The sequence below is a fragment of the Prosopis cineraria genome, unplaced genomic scaffold (assembly GCF_029017545.1).
Source record: "Prosopis cineraria cultivar Desert tree isolate PC_DT_omini unplaced genomic scaffold, ASM2901754v1 PC5, whole genome shotgun sequence".
Taxonomy (NCBI): Eukaryota; Viridiplantae; Streptophyta; class Magnoliopsida; order Fabales; family Fabaceae; genus Prosopis; species Prosopis cineraria.
Window position 1 is genome coordinate 23,196,830 of NW_026555336.1, and position 19,053 is coordinate 23,215,882.

A 19,053-nucleotide genomic window follows, 5' to 3' on the forward strand; every position below is an offset into this window, starting at 1 on the left:
GGTTATTTTCATTCATATCACATTGCTAAACCAAAAAAAAAATTATTATGTTATAGTATTTGTTATCCAATAGTCTTGCATCATTTGGTCATTTTGATTTGTATCACATTGCTAAAAAAATAATAAAAAATTATTTTATTGTGTTTGTTATCCTATAGTCTTGCATTCTTTTATGTTATTTGATCATTTTTATTTGCATCACATTATTAAAAAAAATTATGTCACTGTGTTTGTTATACAATAGTCTTGCATTTAATCATATCTTGTCGTGTCAGGGGCAATTAGGTCTTTTCATAGGTATTGCATGGCCAACCAAAATACATGTTCTATCTTTACTTGTCACTTATGTAAGAATTCAAAAGCACACTTTTTCATATACTTACATAAGAAACAAGTAAAGAGGGGTAACTGTGAACACCGTATTTTGTCCGGGCATTTTTTAATTTAATAATAAATAATCAAAAAATATAAAAAATACAAAAATAAAATTTAATCCTTTTTTAAGATTATATTTTCAAAAAAAAAATATTACTTAAATTTTTTAAAAAAATCTCTCTCAAATTATCCCAACAATTCAAAGATATTGGGAATCAATTTTTTGAGACTCAACTATTTTAAATTTCTCTCTTTAAATCTTTTTGTTTTCCATTTGAATATATATATATATATATATTAAAATTAGATTTTTCTTTCTCTCCCTTAATCTAAGTAATAAAAAAAGCATTAAAAAGAATGGTTAAAGGAATGCAGGACATGCACGTATAAAGAAGGCAGAATAGAAAAGAAGACACAGAACACACGCACCCTCAGAAAGTAGAAAGCAAATGGAGCCATGCATAGAATGCATGCATGAAGAGAAGATACGAAGGAAAGCAGACAGCAGAGCAGAAAAAGAAACTAGATGTGGAGAGAACAGACTCAGACCAAATGTAGAAGGAAAAAGCAGAAAGAAAATAGAAATAGAAAAAGCAGAGGCGTGTGCTGGAAAAACAAAAACACATATAAATAACACACAAAAAGGTAGCCATGCAAAGACACACACTCATGCAAACGGAATAGTAGAGAAAGCAGACGCTATAGTAGGGAAAAAGTGAGAAGAAACAGAGTAGAAATGCAGCACCCACATGCCAGCTGAAACTAGCATAGAAAAACGCAGAAAAAGGCAAAACACACAGCCACATGAAAATGAAAAGGCAGAGCATAAAAGAGAAGAAGACAACAAAAAAAGAAAAGGAGAGCATAAAAGAGAGAACAGAGCTAGAGACATGGGAAGACAAGAAACTGGAAGAAAAATAGAGTACAGAGGGAGAGAAACAAAATGCAAAAAAAAATATAAAAAGAGAGCATGAGAATGAGAGTAGAAAACTGAGGAAGATTCAGCGATAAAGCACAAAAGAAAAAACAAAAAAAAGAAGAGGAGAAAATTAAGAGGAAGAGACTGAGAATGGATCGAGAAGGAAGCAAAAAATAGAGCATCAAGATGAGACTGAGAGAAAGAGGGAACTGAAGAGGAGAAACCAATCAAGAAGAGCACAAAAATAAAGCAAAAGAGAGAGACCAAGGAAGGGAAAAAAATAGGGAGGAAGAGAGAAATGGAGACAGACTGAAAAAAAAACTGAGAAAAAAAACAAAGCAAAAGAAGAAGAGAAGAGAACGAACGAGAAGGAGAACACAGACAGCCTTCAACGCAAGAGGAAGATCTAGAGAGAGAAAGCAAAAAAAATAGAGGAGAGATGAAAGAAAAAAAGAGATAGCAGAAATGTGAGGGAGAGGCGAGTCTGAGGAAGAAAAGAGGAGAATAGAAACAGATCATAAAAGAGGAAGAGTGAGGGAGCAAAGGACAGCGATGGAGTACTCTGATGTGAAGGTGTTCAGATATGCATTAACATTTAAACACATGAGTAAAGGGACGAAGAGATTAACAGCACACTCATAGAAAAGAAGAAAACACAAAAACAAAGCATGCATGTGCACGTGGGTACTGAACAAGATTATCTTCTTCTTCTTCCCTCCGTTACATGGGTTCGGCTGCCAGCAATGCACAGGTTCTGATTCGGTCCATCAGTTGGATGAAGTGATATGGCTTTGAAGCACATCTTAAAGGAGCTTAAGGACTTGCAGAAAGATCCATGGACTTCATTCTGCACAGGTTCTAATACAGGTTTTTCATAACTTCATGTAGCCTTATATTATATTATTTCCTAGCCTCAATGTATGCATAGCTTGTTATAAAGTACAATAGTTGAAGGTGATCGATATATCTCTACAAATTTGATTTTGGCTGCTTATCATTAAAACTTAGACATACTTTTATAAATTAGATTCTGTTAAGCTAAAAATCTTGATTACATAATGAATGCGTTTTTGAATAACCCATATCATAAAAAAATTATCATAATAAAAAAATTTAAATCCCCACAGAATGATCCTCTATCGTGGAAATCAATAAGATTTCGCAGGTATGAGGATCAATTTTATAAGTATTTATATGAGTTTTAAAGGCCTATTATTAAAGTTAATTCTCTCTTTATACTAAATATTTAAGTCTCATGTGAGATTTCAAGAATCTTTGTAGATACTTAAATTAATCACATTTTTGTGTAGGATAATAAATCCTCACAGATATCGTGATTCACAATTTATATGGTAAATAAATAAATGAATTTTGTAAATAAAATAAAAAAATTTTATAATTTTAATTAATTAAAATAATGAATTTAAATTATAATTATATTTACCCATTATATCTTTTGCTCATGTGAGATTTTTGAAACTCCGTAGACCTTTAAGATAATCGTACTACCGCATGAGTCAATAAGGCTTCGCAGGTGTAACGATTAAGATTTCTATATTAAAAAAATATGTGTTATATAATTACACATTAAAATATATTCAAAGTGAATATTATTTAATTCTTTTATCGTGTGAGACTTTGAATCTCTACAGATAGTCAGGATAATTTCGTGTCATATAAATCAATAAGATTTCATAGATATGAGAGCAAAACTTATATATTAAAATTAACTCTCCTTTTATAATCTAAATTAATAATTTATTTAAGTCTCACGTGAGATTTCAAGAATCTTTATAGAAACTTAAATTAATCACATCATCGTGGGGATAATAAGTCCTCACAGATGTAGTGATTCTCAATCTCTATAGTAAATAAGTGATTTTTGTAAATAATCATATAATATACAATTTAAGAAACTTACTTAACTAAATTAATGTATTTAAATTGTAACCATATTTACCAATTATATCTTTTAGTCATGTGAGATTTTTGAATCTCTGTAAGCTTCTAAAATCATCGTATTATCGTAAGAGTCAATAAAACTCTGCAAATATAATGATTTAGTTTTTAAAATATATATATATATATACATATATATTATATAATTAATTAAATCAATTAATTAAATTTAATTCCTTTATCGTGCGACATTTTAGGATCTCTGCAGATTTTTAGGATAAATCATATTTCCGTATAAGCCAATAAGACTATACAGGTATGATGATTAAAATTCTTTAAAAATATATATACATACTTAAGCAAACTATTATTAACACGTAAAAATAAATAAATTAAATTGTTAAATTCTTTTATCATGTGAGGTTTTGGAATCTCTGCAGATACTTAGAATAATTGTATTACCGTATGAACTAAAAAAGCTTTGCAGGTATAGCAGTTAAAATTCTCAATCATAAAACATAAAAAAATAATAATAATTTTAAACCTTTTTCTTTCTTTATTCCAAAAATTCAAAAATGGAGAAAATAATTAAAATTAAATTACCTTTTGCAATTTAAAATAGACATATCAAAATTTCAGAAATTATTTTATTTGCAAAATGGTGAATTATTTCTAATTAATTTCTATTCAAAAAATATTTTCACCAACAAACTTTTAAGTCCAAATTACGTAGATTTTGATCCCCATCACAGGGTATTTAGGCCTCAAAGTTAGATTCTGAGTCAAGTCCATCCTCTCTTGTAAATAAATAAATATTTCTCACTTAATTCTTATCATTTTTTAAAACACATGAATATAAAAGGGATAACTAAAATAATTTTAAAACTATATTAATATAGCACAACAAACTTCAGGTAACCGTTCTGACAAACGGGTGTTGTGGAGTGCCTAACACCTTCCCCACACTCAACCGACTCCCAAACCCATTCTCTAATTTCGCAAACCACCCTTATCCTCCTTTTAATTGGTTTCCTGAGATTTACCTCAAAATCTTAGTGGCGACTCCTCATTCCATCTGGTTCCCGCCGCAAAAGCTGGGACCTCCGCTCGCGTGCTGTCCGTGTCACATTTTTCAGGATGCAACACTTACTGAATTTAATTGATGCGCAACTATATTTTTTTAAAATATTAGAATGGCATCCAAAAAAGATATGAGAGGTTCCGAGGGAGATGGAAGAGATGAGGCAAAATGGGATGATAAGAGAATTGAAATATTTTAAAAATGTGTCAAAGAGATACTTGCAAGGAATCGGCCAAACATACATGTTAATAAAGATGGATGCAAGAACCATATTAACAAGTTTTCTGAGAAACAGGATGTGCTTATGATCGCACACAATTAAAAAATAGATGGGATGCCGTAAGGGACTTTGGATCATTTACAAGATTGGTTAGAAAGGAATCTAGCCTTGGATGGGATCATGAAAATCAGACCATACAAGCTCTTGAAGAATGGTGGGCTGATAAGAGCAAGGTATGATTTTGTTTTGATTCAATATATAATTTTTTTTACTTACATAATTTATTTATTTAAAATTTTATTATAGGAGGATCTAGAGATTTTGAAATGGAAGAATAGGGGACCTAAATTCTTGGAGTTACAAGATAAGTGTTTTGATGGCACAGTAGCTATTGGATTAGCTCTGTTAATTCCATATCAAAATCCACTGTCATATGAAGGAACTAATCTTCATAACGAGGATGAACATGATGAGGGTGTTGAACATAATGAACAAAAGCTGGCTAGTGAGGATGATACAGATAGTTGTGAAGAAGGTCATGAAACCCAAATAAATGCAATTCCAAATTCTTCAAACAAAAAGAGGAAGAGGGCAAACAAAGGAGACAAAAAAACTTGGAGTAGTTGAAAAACTTCAAAATTCTCTTGATCGTATTCTTGATGGAATGAATCAAGTGTCAATTACTACTATTAGAGGATCAAAACCAAATGATCCTTTTAGCTATGACAAGTGTTTATCAATGGAACACATCAATATTTTTTAGCTACGAGAATTATATCCAATAAAGAAAATAGGATAGCATTTTGTCACTTCATAGACAATGATCGATAAATGACTATTGATTGGCTAAACACTTTCACAAATGAGGACATCTCACATACCCATTAATTGGAAATGTGAATGAGTAGTGTTAATTGTGAAAGAGCATAATCATAAGGGGTGGGAATTCACTTAGGATATATGGGAGTATGTGTGTGTGTGAAGATATATAAGTGAAAAATTCATATGGTCGAGCTAGCACCATGGGACATTCGGTGCAGCATTATACAGGCTGATACCATATGTAATCTGATACATCATATTATGGGACTGTTACCATGGGACATTCGAGTAGTCTGACAACTCCCTAGTGCCCATTAGAGTGTAGTTAGGAGTCAACGATGCCTCTATCACAAGTGTGTAAAGAGCAAAGCCATAGTTTGTAAGTGGGTTAGATTACCTTTAACCAGGTGTTTCTACCACCGACAGTGAGCTCGAGTCAACAAATTGTTGATCCAGAAGAGCCTATGGTTTCATGTTGGGGAGCTTTGGAGTATCGGTGGATAGTTGATCATACTAAGGTGTATTAGTGTTTGGAACATGATTTATATGCAAAAGTGATGATTTATTTATGATATACTACATATATATGCTATAAGATGATTTTTGTTACGTTGACATGGTTATTTGTGGTAATAGACATTTAATGAACTATATTGATTATTAAGATTTTTATCTCATCCGTGATTATTTACATTTTTCAGGTTCTGGTACTAGCAGGTCAAAGGGAAAGAATATAATTTGAGTTGACTTCTCGCTTGAATCTTTGTAAGATATGACATAATGATTTGTAAATTATTAGCCAAAAATATGTATAAGTTGCCTTAGGACTTGAGCATGTGCATATTGTGATAAATGTTGTGTTTTTTTGATTTTGATCTCTCTAGCCCTTGTATATGTGTGAATTAGGAAATAACTGGATGGGTTAGTGGATGAATGTAATTGTGTATGAATATGAGATGTGTGGAGAATATATATGATAATTTGGGCATGTATAAGATAAACAAATGAAAATATAATTTTGGCCCAAAGTGTGAAATAAGCAATTTACAGGCTAAATATGTGTATGTGTGTCATATTGTGCATGTGTGTGGTCAATCATGTGTGCATTGTCTATTTGGACTTAATCAAGGCTCAAAAAGTAGCTAATGACAATTGGTTTCAAATTGAAACACTTAAGTGACAAAAATTTGGCAAAAAATGGTCAAAATGCACTTTAGTGTTCAATTTTTTATAGAAATATCAGATTGAGATGAAACCATATCATTAGTTTGATTTCGGAACAAGCTTCGTGTGGGTGCTTAACTATCCTAATCGAACATCGTATGTGAAAATGGTGCGCATCTAAATTTCATATTAGAAACTACCATTTGACAGCAAATTTAGGTATGTGTGCCGCGGCACATGTACCCACATGTCTTGGCACATGACATTGAGCGAGTGACTGTGGTATCTGTGCCACATGCCATGGTGCACAGTGCAAAATTGCACTTTATTTTTCTTGTATGCACATGTTTCTTTTGGTATTCAAGTATCGAATACTTGTTGCTTTTGCTGTATATGTATTTGTGCATGGGGTTTTATAACCCAAGTGATTTATAAAATGATGTCTAAAAATCTTTTATTGAGATCCCAATGCTTTCAATATTTACAACTTAAATGATTTCAAAGTAATTATGTTAATAGTAGTGGAGCGTATGGCAATGTCAGTGAGGACATTACAATTCTCACACCTATCCCAGGATTGTGAATAGTGACGCAAGTCATAAAACTTTGCAAACTTTGGATTAGGAACTCCCTCAAAAAATGACATGTTCATCAAATGATGGCCCAACAACGTCTATGACCTTTTTCTCATATAGATTAAAAGTCATGCATGTTGACACCAATTGGAGCCATTTGAGGCCGTTCCTCTCCATGGCAAAATCCTTTCCTATATAAATGCTTTTTAACATCATAGTATGGGTTCTTTAAACTCTTACATGATGGATATGGGCATCTTATTTTGTTTCCTTCGTCCCCATTGCTAGGAAACTTAATAAATTCCTCCACCTCTTAAAGGAATTCATCCGTATACCTACCTCTTTCATCTACTCTATTATATACTCAACGATGATGCTTAGGACATTCCATCTAACAAGAAAAATTAGCTATAAGGGATAAGATTAATTTTATGATCATCTATGATAGCAATCAATTATTATTGTCTTATGTTTTTAAATTTTGAATATATTAGTATTTTTATGGTGATTCTCCCAACTTTGAGATTGTTTATGTTAAATAAGTTGTATATAGTACTTTATGCCTCTACTTTTTGTTTTCCCTGTTTGTGGGATGAAGACTTTAGTTTGTGGCCAAGGATGAAGACTTACTTTAGTCATTCAAAATAGAACTATTAAAATATAACTATTGAAATATTTTCATCATTAAAATATTCCAACCTCAAATTGTTAATATAAATATGAAAAAAATATTTGATAAACAATAAATCTAGGCCACTCAAATTTTAATTTAAGAGTTGGGATTTGAAGTAGAGAGGAAGGGAAATGGAGAGAATTTAATTATGAAAAAAAAATCATATTAAAAAGATTATTCTAACAATATTCAAAATTAGTTTAATAAAATTAAATATCTGTATTTAAAAAAAATTGTGGCAAGGCACAATGCAATCACACGCTATGTATTAATTGCTTCAACCACCATCATCTGGGGAGCTACAACTTACATGAATACCAATAAATAAAAATAAATAATAAAATATTTTAAATTAAGAAATAATAACAATATTATTTAAATGAAGAAATTTTTAAAGTGCAAGAGAGGGGGGGAGTGTTGAATAAGAAAGGAAATAGGGCTTGGGGTGGGTGTGTTTTTTTTTTTTTTTTTTTGGGGGGGGGGGGATTCTGAGGAAGGAAATGAGACGTAAAGTGGCGAATGGTGGGCCCCCGCCATGAGGTTGTCTTCCCGTGGGCCCAATCTATGTCCTATGTTAGGCTTCAAGGAAGCATGCAATGTAAATCCCATTAAACCCTCTAATCATTGACCTATAGTCATATTCTTAAAATTTTATTTTTGCCCTCTGAGACTTTAGAAGCAAGCATATAAATCATTTATAGAAGAAATGAATATGTATAAATCAAGCATATATATACAACAGACTTTGGGATTGGAAAGTATGGTTACCTGTTAGTTGTGAACTACAAAATGTTGTGAACTACACAATGAAGCCTCAAGGATTAAGAGCACAAAGTGACAGGTAGCAAGGACGGAGGCAGAGCAACAACCTAAATGAATCCACTATAAAAATGCATAAAATTAATAGAAAATTTATAGAAGCAATGAATCTGTATAAATCATGAAATTTACTGTCCATTACAAAAACATAGATTAATCAAGCTAAAACACATCATGATATAGCTGCATCTACATAAATTTTCTTGAATCAAGCAATAAGAAAATGAAGATGAAAATATTTCAAATCATTTGGCTCACAATTCCAGCAAACTATGCTTTGTTGTTCCTATTCCATAAAAAATTAATTTATAATAGCCAATCAAGAAGATCAAGATGGATATTTATATCCAAGAACCTCACATGTTGTAGAGTGTGTAGCTTACCTCTCGCCACAATGAGGGCATTCAAAAGGTGATAATGCTATTTCAAGCACTTAGCTACACGCAGAAGGTTCTGAGTAAGAGAAGAAAAGGGACAAAAAAGACAAGCTAAAGAATCCTCGCACATGATTAACATCATTCAACAAATTGTGCACTACAAATTTCTTCTATTAGTTTATTAGATTAGCGATGACCCTGAATTAGTGACCACTCATTTTCGGTAGAGGGTTTCAGAGGAAGGCGTGCTTAACTTTGGGGGCATGGGTGGAAGGGAGGGAGGTCGACAGAATCTAGAGAGACGCGCGAAAGCAATTGAAAATTTGGCTCTGATCGTGGGTTTTTGGGAGGGATTATAATTAAAGTTTTTAAATAAAAATATTCATTTTTAATATAAACTAGCCAATAAAAGTAATATAAGTTAATATTTTTTGGACTATGATGTAGATTTTAATATAATTAATATAAAAACAATTCCAACTGAAACTGCACCTATTACAAATTAATAACTATATATTTAACCCATACGAATTTTTAAAAATAAAAAATTGAAAAATAAAAAAGGGAGGGAGTTTTGGCAACCAAAAATCTCACAAAACAAGCAAATTTGAATAAATTGTGATGAAATTGGTCCATCTCATATATTTGTGATGTGATTTTTTTAATAATGATGTGATTTTGTTTAGTTGTATGAAATATCATATTAGAAATTCTCATTTAACTGTATTTTTTTAAATAATCATTAAAATAATGTACTGAAATATATGGTTTCTTAATTTTAAATGAAATAAATCTTAAAAGATTAATTAATATTTAATATCTTATATTTTTTTAAAAAGTAATTTGCCACGTATTCAAAGTGAAAGGAGCAACTCACGTATTATTATATTCAAGCAACAGCAAAAACAGAGCATAACGTCTCAGAAGTAGTACAGGAAAAAGACTCAGAGAAAGGAAGCTCAGAGGGAAGAGAGAGACAGCAGAGAAAAAGTTCATGCAAGAAAACAATCCACACTTCCTCACACCCTGTGGGCCCCTTTACATAACAAACCCCCCTCACGCATTAAGCATCTCCAGCCTCTTGTAGCTTCCACGTGACCTTTCTGGCACGATTGCTTCTGTGTAGCACAGTGGGACCCTTGCCATGCATGTTGAAGCCCACGTTCTCGTTCCCATGCTGAATGTTCTGCTGAATAGGTTGCTGTAGCTGTTGCTCCATCGTGACAATACCCCCGCCTGCGAGACTGACCTTGTCCCCAAGGTCAAAGGTAGAGTAGTCAACTGCTAACTGAGACACGTCTTCCCAACAAACATCGTCAGCCCCTTCCCAATGAATGAGAACCTGAGTAACCCAGTTAGATCCACGCTGAACACGTCGTTGATCAAGAACCTTAAGAGGATGGACCACTGGTCCTTCTTCAGCCGTTAGTAATGGTAACGATATATAAGTCTCGTCAACTGTACCATGAAACCGTTTAAGCTGAGAGATATGAAACACGGAGTGGATACGGGTATGGGTAGGTAAGTCCAAACCATAAGCAACCTTGCCCACACGCTGAAGAATGCGAAAAGGGCCGAAAAACTTGAACCCCAGTTTCTGATGGTGTCGAAGCTGGATAGAAGACTGTCGATATGGTTGCAACTTGACCAGAACAAGGTCGCCCTCCTTAAATTCATCTGGATGACGGCGGCGATTAGCATAGTACTTCATTCGGGCCTGAGCTCGTAAAAGCTGTTGTTTGAGTTGAGTGAGCACGCGATCACGCTCCTGGAGTTGCATATGAATATCAGTATCTGTATCAGTTAATGAATAGCCTCTAATCAACAGGGGTGGGTCGCGACCATAAACCACTTTGAACGGTGTCATGCCCGTTGAAGAGTGAAAGGAAGTGTTGTAACTGTACTCAGCCCAGGGTAGATAACCAAGCCAGCAGCGTGGTTGCGCATGAACGAAACACCGCAAATACATCTCAACGTAACGATTGAGAGCCTCTAATTGTCCATCCGTCTTCGGATGATAAGAAGAACTCATACGAAGTTGGATGCCCTGCAATAAACATAAAGAACGCCAAAAAGTGCTAGTGAAGACTTTGTCTCTATCAGAAACTATGGATTGAGGCATGCCGTGAAGCCTAACCACATTATGAAGGAAAGCTTCTGCTACAGTATGACTAGTATAATTTGCTCGGAGAGGGACTAGGTGAGCATACTTGGACAATCTGTCAATGATTACTATAATGATCGAGTAGTGGTGACAAGAGGCAATGCGGTAATAAAATCCATCGCAACTGAATCCCAAATTTGATTTGGGATTGGAAGGGGACACAAAAGCCCAGTAGGGGAAGTTTGGGCCACCTTAGCACGTTGACACGTCAAGCATTCTCTAACAAATGACTGAATATCACGCCTCATGTTAGGCCAATAAAGATCGGCAGCTATGCGTTGAAAGGTTTTTAATGATCCAGCATGGCCCCCAACCACAGAACAATGGAATTCTTGAAGAATCTTGGAAAGCAATTCTTCATTTTCATGTGGCATTACCACCCTGTCTTGATAATACAGAACACCATCACGTACTCTGTATTCTACCCATGAAACAGGGTCATCCTCAACTTGGGCACAAATACGTTGCAAACGTGTGGATTGTCGTATAGTCTCAGCGATATCTTCAAATAAGGTTGACTGTATCTGACACAGTGCCATATGAGTTGTTCGAGATAACGCATCTGCAGCCAAATTTGTTTTGCCTGGCTTATATTCGATTGAGAACCGATACCCTAGTAGCTTAGGAAGGTAGAGTTCCTGTTCTGGAGTTTGTAAGACTTGCTTGTCTAAATGCTTGAGACTTTCTTGATCCGTTCAAATGATAAAAGTATGCCCAAAGAGATAATGCCTAAACTTTGACACTGCTTGAGTAATAGCAAAAAGTTCTCGCAGATAGGCAGATTGTGCCTGCATTCTAGGAGACAATTGCTTGGAAAAGAATGCAACAGGATGGCTGTTTTGACTGAGAACTGCTCCAATCGCACAACCGGATGCATCAGTCTCCACTACGAAGGGTTGAGAAAAATCGGGCAACGCTAATACAAGGGCAAACGTGAGAGCTTGTATCAACGTAGCAAAAGCTCTATTTGCATCATCTGACCAGATGAAACTATCTTTTTGCAAAAAGCATGTTAATGGACTTGCAATCTGAGCATAGTTGTGAATAAAGCGATGATAATATCCTATTAAACCGAGGAACCCTCTCAACTGTGACACATTATGAGGAACTGGCCATTTTTGCACAGCTTGAATCTTAGCATGATCTATTGACACACCAGAAGCCAAGACAACATGACCAAGGTAGTCAACATGCATGCATCCGAAAGAGCATTTAGAGAGTTTGGCAAATAGTTGATGTGCCAACATCTGTTCAAGGACCCGATCCACGTGCTCCAAATGTTGTTCCCAAGATTTACTATAAATAAGTATATCATCAAAGAAAATTAGAACAAATTTACGCAGAAATGGCTTGAAAATAGAATTCATAAGAGCTTGAAAGGTTGCTGGTGCATTTGTCAAACCAAAGGGCATAACTAGCCACTCGTATAGCCCTTGATGTGTTCTAAAAGCATTCTTTTCTCGGTATGTAGGATGCATTCGAACTTGGTGGCATCCTGCTCTAAGGTCTAATTTGGAAAAATAGACCGAACCCCCTAATTCATCAAGGTGTTCATCAACAGTGGGCATCGGGAAAGAGTCTTTCACAGTCACTTCGTTCAAAGCCCGATAATCAACACACATTCGCCAAGACCCATCCTTTTTTTAACAAGTATTACGGGAGCAGAAAAGGGGCTATTACTAGGTTGAATGAACCCATCATTAAATAACTCTTCTACCATTCTTTCAATCTCAGATTTCTGGTGGTAAGGATATCGATAAGGCCGTACCTTAATTGGCCCAGTACCAGGTTGAAGTATAATTCTATGGTCAGTCTCTTGATGGAGGTAGAGCATGAGGTATACCGAACACCACCTGATATTTTGCTAAGATGGTGTCTAAGTCAGACGAAACGATCTCTTCCTTCTTGGGCTCATCAACTAATATTAATTGAAGGAAGTACAAATCGAATAAAGCCCCAGTATCTTGAAGTCTATGAAATTGATGGAATTGGGCTGGAATGCGCAAAGGCTGTTGGACCCCTTTTAACGTGATGAAATCATTGTTGAAGAAAAATTTTATGGTAGCCCGACTGTAGTCTGCAACATGAGGGCTTAGAGTGGCCAACCACCTTGAGCCCAATACAATATCTGAACCTGCTATCTCCAACACATAAGCAGATACAACTAATGTGTGTCCCTTAATTTGGATCGATAACTCTTTCACCAAGCCCAAACCATTCATGATTTGCCCATTCCCAACTAACACCCTCATGGGTCGGGTGGATTCTACCGAAACTTTCAAATGCTCTACCAGACGTGGGTGAACGTAGCTGTCCGAACTACCGCCGTCCAACAACACCTGGACCTCAAGGCCTTTGACAAGTCCTGAAAAGCGTATCGTAGTGTTTCTGGCTGTTACATTGTATGCTTGCAAAGAAATATGGTGAAAAGTAGCATTTTCAACCGGAACAGCAACCTCCTCTGTAGCTGTGTCACTCGACGGACCACACTCATCGTCCTCTTCCTCATTCTGAATCCACATGAACTATCTATTGGCACATTTGTGACTAGGGGAAAATTTTTCATCACAATTGTAACATAAGCCCTTTTCCTGTCGTATTTGTATCTCGGCAGGTGTAATCCGTCTGATTAGGGCCAAGGGTTTAGTTGTTGGGGTAGGTAATAATGATGCAGATGTCGATTTTGTTGGTGTGTATGAATTGGCCGTCATCGTTGGCACACTAGAGATGGGTTTTATGGCCAATGGAGTCGTACTATACAAGTTTAGTCTAATCTTGGACACCCCTGAACCAGTAGTGTACTTCTCATTAAAGAGCCGTGCAAGGCTAACGGCTTTTAGAAGATTCTCAGGTGAACGTGCCAAGACCTCACGTCGTAGCTCTGGTTTGAGTCCCCTAATAAAACAGTCCAAGATTGCCTTATCCGATACCCCCTCGGTCCGATTAGCTAGAGCCATAAATTGTTGATGATATGCATCAAGGGATTCTTGTTGTGTCAACTTGAACAATTGAGCTCTGAGATGTTCAAATTGAGTTGGGCCAAAGTGTGCCTCCACTGCTCTAGCTAGACTCTCCCAAGTGGAAATGAGATTTGACTTAAGCATCATCTGCATCCAAGGAGTTGCAGCACCTTCCATATGTACTGATGCCATCACAACTTACTGCGAAGGAGTCAACTGATAGAATGCAAAATATTGCTCTGCACGAAAAATCCAGCCATGGGGGTCAGTTCCATCAAATCTTGGAAAATCAATTTTTACCTGACGTTGGATAAATCCTCCTTTGCTATTTGAAGAAGAACCTCCTCCACCAAGAATCAGGGACTGATTCTCATTACGTCCCATATCTTCAATCTTTCATGCCAAAGTGTCCAGACGTAATTCTAACTTCTCCACATTCAATTTTGGAGCTTTGACCAAAGAGTCAATAGCTGCTTCCAACTTATCCATGCGAGGATTTGGAGTCTTGAGCATATCTCCAAATGCTATTTCCAATCGATCCATGCGAGTACCATTGGCTTCTCCTACCTTTTCAACATATTCTTGGAGGTTCTGTAAACCAATTTGCAGATGCTCAACATTCCCTGATAACTCACGTAAACGTGTATTCTCAGCCATTCCCAATAGACTCTCAACGAGAGCACCTTTTGTCACGTATTCAAAGTGAAAGGAGCAACTGACGTATTATTATATTCAAGCAACAGCAAAAACAGAGCATAACGTCTCAGAAGTAGTACAGGAAAAAGACTCAGAGAAAGGAAGCCCAGAGGGAAGAGAGAGACAGCAGAGAGAAAGTTCATGCAAGAAAACAATCCATACTTCCTCACACCCTGTGGGCCCCTTTACATAACAACCCCCCCTCATGCATTAAGCATCTCCAGCCTCTTGTAGCTCCCACGTGACCTTTCTCACACGATTGCTTCTGTATAGCACAGTGGGACCCTTGCCATGCATATTGAAGCCCACATTCTCGTTCCCATGCTAAATGTTCTGCTGAATAATAGGTTGCTGTAGCTATTGCTCCATCGTGACATAATTTTTTGTTCATGTAATTTTCTTAATTTTTTTGTTCTAATAGGTAGATTAGTCCATTTAACTCACCAAGCAATTAAGGTTGGGCTAGAATTCTTTTAGAGTTAGAAATATGAACTAACTCGAACCACATGGCTTGACCCAAGTGAGTCTGGAAAAATATGGATTAGGCTAGTTTCAACCCATTTTTTCATGAGTTAGAAAAATCTTAACACAATCTAACCTTTGAAAGTTAGCAAATAAATGGTCTAACCAGTTTACCCCTTTTTTAATTTATTTTTTCATTTTTTAAAAATTCACCTAAATGATAATTTGGTGGTAGAATTTTCACCTTTTTCCCTCTTTTTTTTTTTTTTTAAAATAATATAGATCAAATGAGCCAACCCTAAACCATTGGATAAACTCATATGGTTTACAAGTTATATGATCCGAGCCAAAAAAAATATTTTTATCTGGATTAATTATTTTCCCACCCAACCTAACCCTTGTGGCCAATTATTTAGGCCAAGCCATATAACCCTACCTATATTCTCAACTCTAGAATGAAGTTAAGGCATCTTGATTAACTTTTTTTTACTTTAATGTGTGTATGTGTGTAGTAAATTTAATTTTAAGATGTTATAATTTATATAGCCTTATTAATAATGATTAACTTTTCTTATAGTATTATATAATTTTTATCATAGTATATGATTAATTTTAAGCACTTATAATTTATATAGTATCATAAATTTTTACAACTTAACCTTTTAACAAATATTTTTTAATGACATAATAATATATAATAATTTCAAAATGAAGAAACTAAAAAATTCTTACAAATAATATTTCCTAAGAACACTTCCCTTTTCTCTCAACATTTTTTGAGAGAAAAAGGCATTAATTTAATATGAGAAATTTTCTCTTAGATTTTTTTTTCCAAGAGAAGGTTTTCTCAGAATATGGTAAGAGAATTCTAAGAATTTCTCTCAAAAACATCTGAGAGAATCCTTTTTCTTGGTCCAAGCAATGAGATTTTTCTATTAGACATAACTAATAGAAATCTTCCCTTAGATCATTTTGAGAGAGACTTTTCCCTCAGAATTATCTAAAAGAATTTAAAAGAGTTCTCTCTGTAAAATCCAAGAGAAATATTCTCTCAGCAAAAGGTGTGAAAATGTTTCTCTCAATTTATATTAAGAGAAGTTTTCTATAGGATTTAGCCAAGAAAAAACATCTCCCTTAGGCAAGTTAGAGAGAAATGTTAAGTATGATGGTCCTAATGATGATCTTGCACGTATTTCGTGTGTATCTCACCGGTGGTTAATTTCTCTTTAAAATACCTGTGAGAACACTTCTCTCAACACAAACCCATGAGAACTACCTTGAAATTTTTTATAATTATTTTTTCATTTTAACATCTTGTTTCTGTCAACAATTTCTCATGGAATTAATTGTGAGAACAATTGCCCACCGTCACGTAGGTTCTTTTTCACAAGTCATCTGTTAGCTGTTTTCTTGAACTTTCTCTTTAATCATTTGGCTGTGAAAAATGCTATGAGAAACTCATTGAAATATTATTTTTGAGAGAATTTTCGAGAGAACTTCTCTTACATATTTATTTAGTGAGAAATTTTCATGAGAAATTTACTATTTCTTGTAGTTTAAAGTGAAAATCACTTCCTCTTTCCTTCTTCATTTTTCAATTTCATGCAGCACCTTTAGAGATAAAGAAAAAGAGGATTTTGGAGAGAAGGAGAACAGAAAGAGGGAGATTTTAAAGCTCCAAGTCAAATCTCAAATGTAGACCATGATGTCTTAAAGTTTTTCTTCCCCTTCCTCTTTGTTTCCAAGCTACCATGTAAGTTTTGCAAGAGAAGGTTCCTCTCAAAATATGTTAAGAGAATTCTAAGGATTTCTCTCAGAAACTTTTGAGAGAATCCTTTCTCTCAGTCCAAGCTATGAGAATTTTATATCAGACATAACTAATAGAAATCTTCTCTTAGATCATTTTGAGAGAGAATTTTCTCTCGAAATTATCCAAAAGAATTTAAAAGAGTTCTCTCTACAAAATCCAAGAGAAATTTTCTCTCGACAAAAGGCGTGAGAACATTTCTCTCAGTTTATACTGAGAGAAGTTTTCTCTAAGATTTAGCTGATGAAAACATTTCTCTTAGACAAGTCAAAGAGAAATGTTATAATTTCTCTCCAAAATATTCATGAGAACTTTTCTCTCAAACAAACTCATGAGAACTATCTTGAAATTTTCTATAATTATTTTTTTTCTTTTTAATATCTTGTTTCTATCAACAATATCTCACAGAATTAATTGTGACAACAATTTCCCACCATCATGCGAGTTCTTTCTCACAAGTCTTCTCTCAGCTATTCTCTCCAACATTCTCTTTAACCATTTGGCCATGAGAAATGCTATGAGAAACTCACTAAAATTTTATTTTGAGAGAATTTCTCGTGCATATCTATTTAGTGAGAAATTTTTGTGACAAACTTACTATTTTCTTGTAGTAATTGCATTTTTTGGATTCCCAACGTAATAGCAAGTTGTTATGGCTAATTTACATAAATCCCTTGGATGTCAAGAAATTAAGCTAGTCAATATAAATAGGATTTAGGCATAGGAAATCATTGGGATTTGGCTTTCTCTTTAACATTTACTTCTGTGACTGTATAATAGGTCCTTAGTTGTGCTCTTAAACTCATGCATGCAACTTGATGTTTTCTTCTAAAAGTATAGATGTCATTTTGAAATGCTTTTTATGATTATTAGAAACTAATGGAAGATAAAAGGGGCTATCATAATCCATTTTGTCACATCTATTTTCTCAAGAGTGAACAAGGGCTAGGACGGGTAAAGCACTCTTAATATGGAAAAAATTTAAATTAAATAAAAACTGTGCATATAACTCTCAAATTAAAAAAAAAGTAACTTAGATTAAAATAACATATGTGGGCATAACTCACTTTGTCTATGATGACATAAACCTTAGCAAATATATTTTCAAGAATGGAGTCACACTTCAATACTTCTTGTAGAACCTATGAATCAAGGAGGAAAGATATTCAAAATAATTACCACCTTTTGGTTTATAGATATGAGACTTATGGATATTCCATACAATCTACATATAAGAAGGAAAGCACAAAGAAGAAGAAGAAGAAATAATATGAAATAGAGTATGTAATGCCTTCACTGACATTACCATACGTTCCACTATAAAATTTCTAATCACTTCGAAATAATTTAAGTTGAAAATATTAAAAACATTGGGATCCCAATAAAAGATTTTCAAAAATATCATTTCATAACTCATTTGGGTTATAAAACCCTAACACACAAATATATATACAGTGGAAGCAACAAGTATTTGCATACTGAATGCCAAAAGAAATATGTGCATACAAGAAACAAAGTGCAATTTTGCACCATGCACCACGACTCGTGCCACATACGTCGCGACATGTGGCACAAAAGCCACAGTTACTCACTTTATGCCATGCACCATGGCATGGGAGTACATGTGCAGTGCATACACCTGAATTTGCTATCAAATGATAGTTTTTAATACAAAATTTAGATGCGTGCCATTTCCACATATGATTTCCGATTGGGATGGTTCAAGTACCCATACGAAGCTTGCTATGAAATCTAACTAATGACACTAGTTACAACTCAGTCTGATATTTCTATCAAAAATTAGACACCCAAGTGCATTTTGACCAATTTTTGCTAAAATTTTGCTACTTAAGTGTTTCAATTTGAAACCAATTGTCATTAGCCAATTTTTAGGCCTTGACCAAGTCCAAATGGACAATACATACTTAAATGATCATACACATGCATCATATATCACACATATACATATTTGGCTTGTAAATCGCCCATTTCACACTTTGGGCCAAAATCACATTTTCACTACTTTAATCCCATACAAGG

General features: G+C 34.6%; 1 protein-coding gene across 1 annotated transcript; it reads left to right on the forward strand.

Annotated features, from left to right (window-relative positions):
- The first annotated feature begins 2,079 nt into the window (after positions 1 to 2,079).
- On the forward strand, positions 2,080 to 5,121 carry LOC129310786 (L10-interacting MYB domain-containing protein-like). The gene is made up of 3 exons (XM_054952700.1): positions 2,080 to 2,161; positions 4,570 to 4,727; positions 4,801 to 5,121. The coding sequence occupies exons 1-3, from the start codon at positions 2,080 to 2,082 to the stop codon at positions 5,119 to 5,121; spliced, it is 561 nt and encodes a 186-aa protein (XP_054808675.1).
- Positions 5,122 to 19,053: the final 13,932 nt, after the last annotated feature.

Excerpts from the sequence above, each read along its gene's own strand:
- LOC129310786 (XM_054952700.1), top strand. The coding sequence starts at position 2,080 with ATGGCTTTGAAGCACATCTTAAAGGAGCTTAAGGACTTGCAGAAAGAT. Across the intron at positions 2,162-4,569 it reads CTGCACAGGTTCTAATACAG|GATGTGCTTATGATCGCACA; the intron begins GTTTTTCATAAC and ends TCTGAGAAACAG. Across the intron at positions 4,728-4,800 it reads GGTGGGCTGATAAGAGCAAG|GAGGATCTAGAGATTTTGAA; the intron begins GTATGATTTTGT and ends ATTTTATTATAG.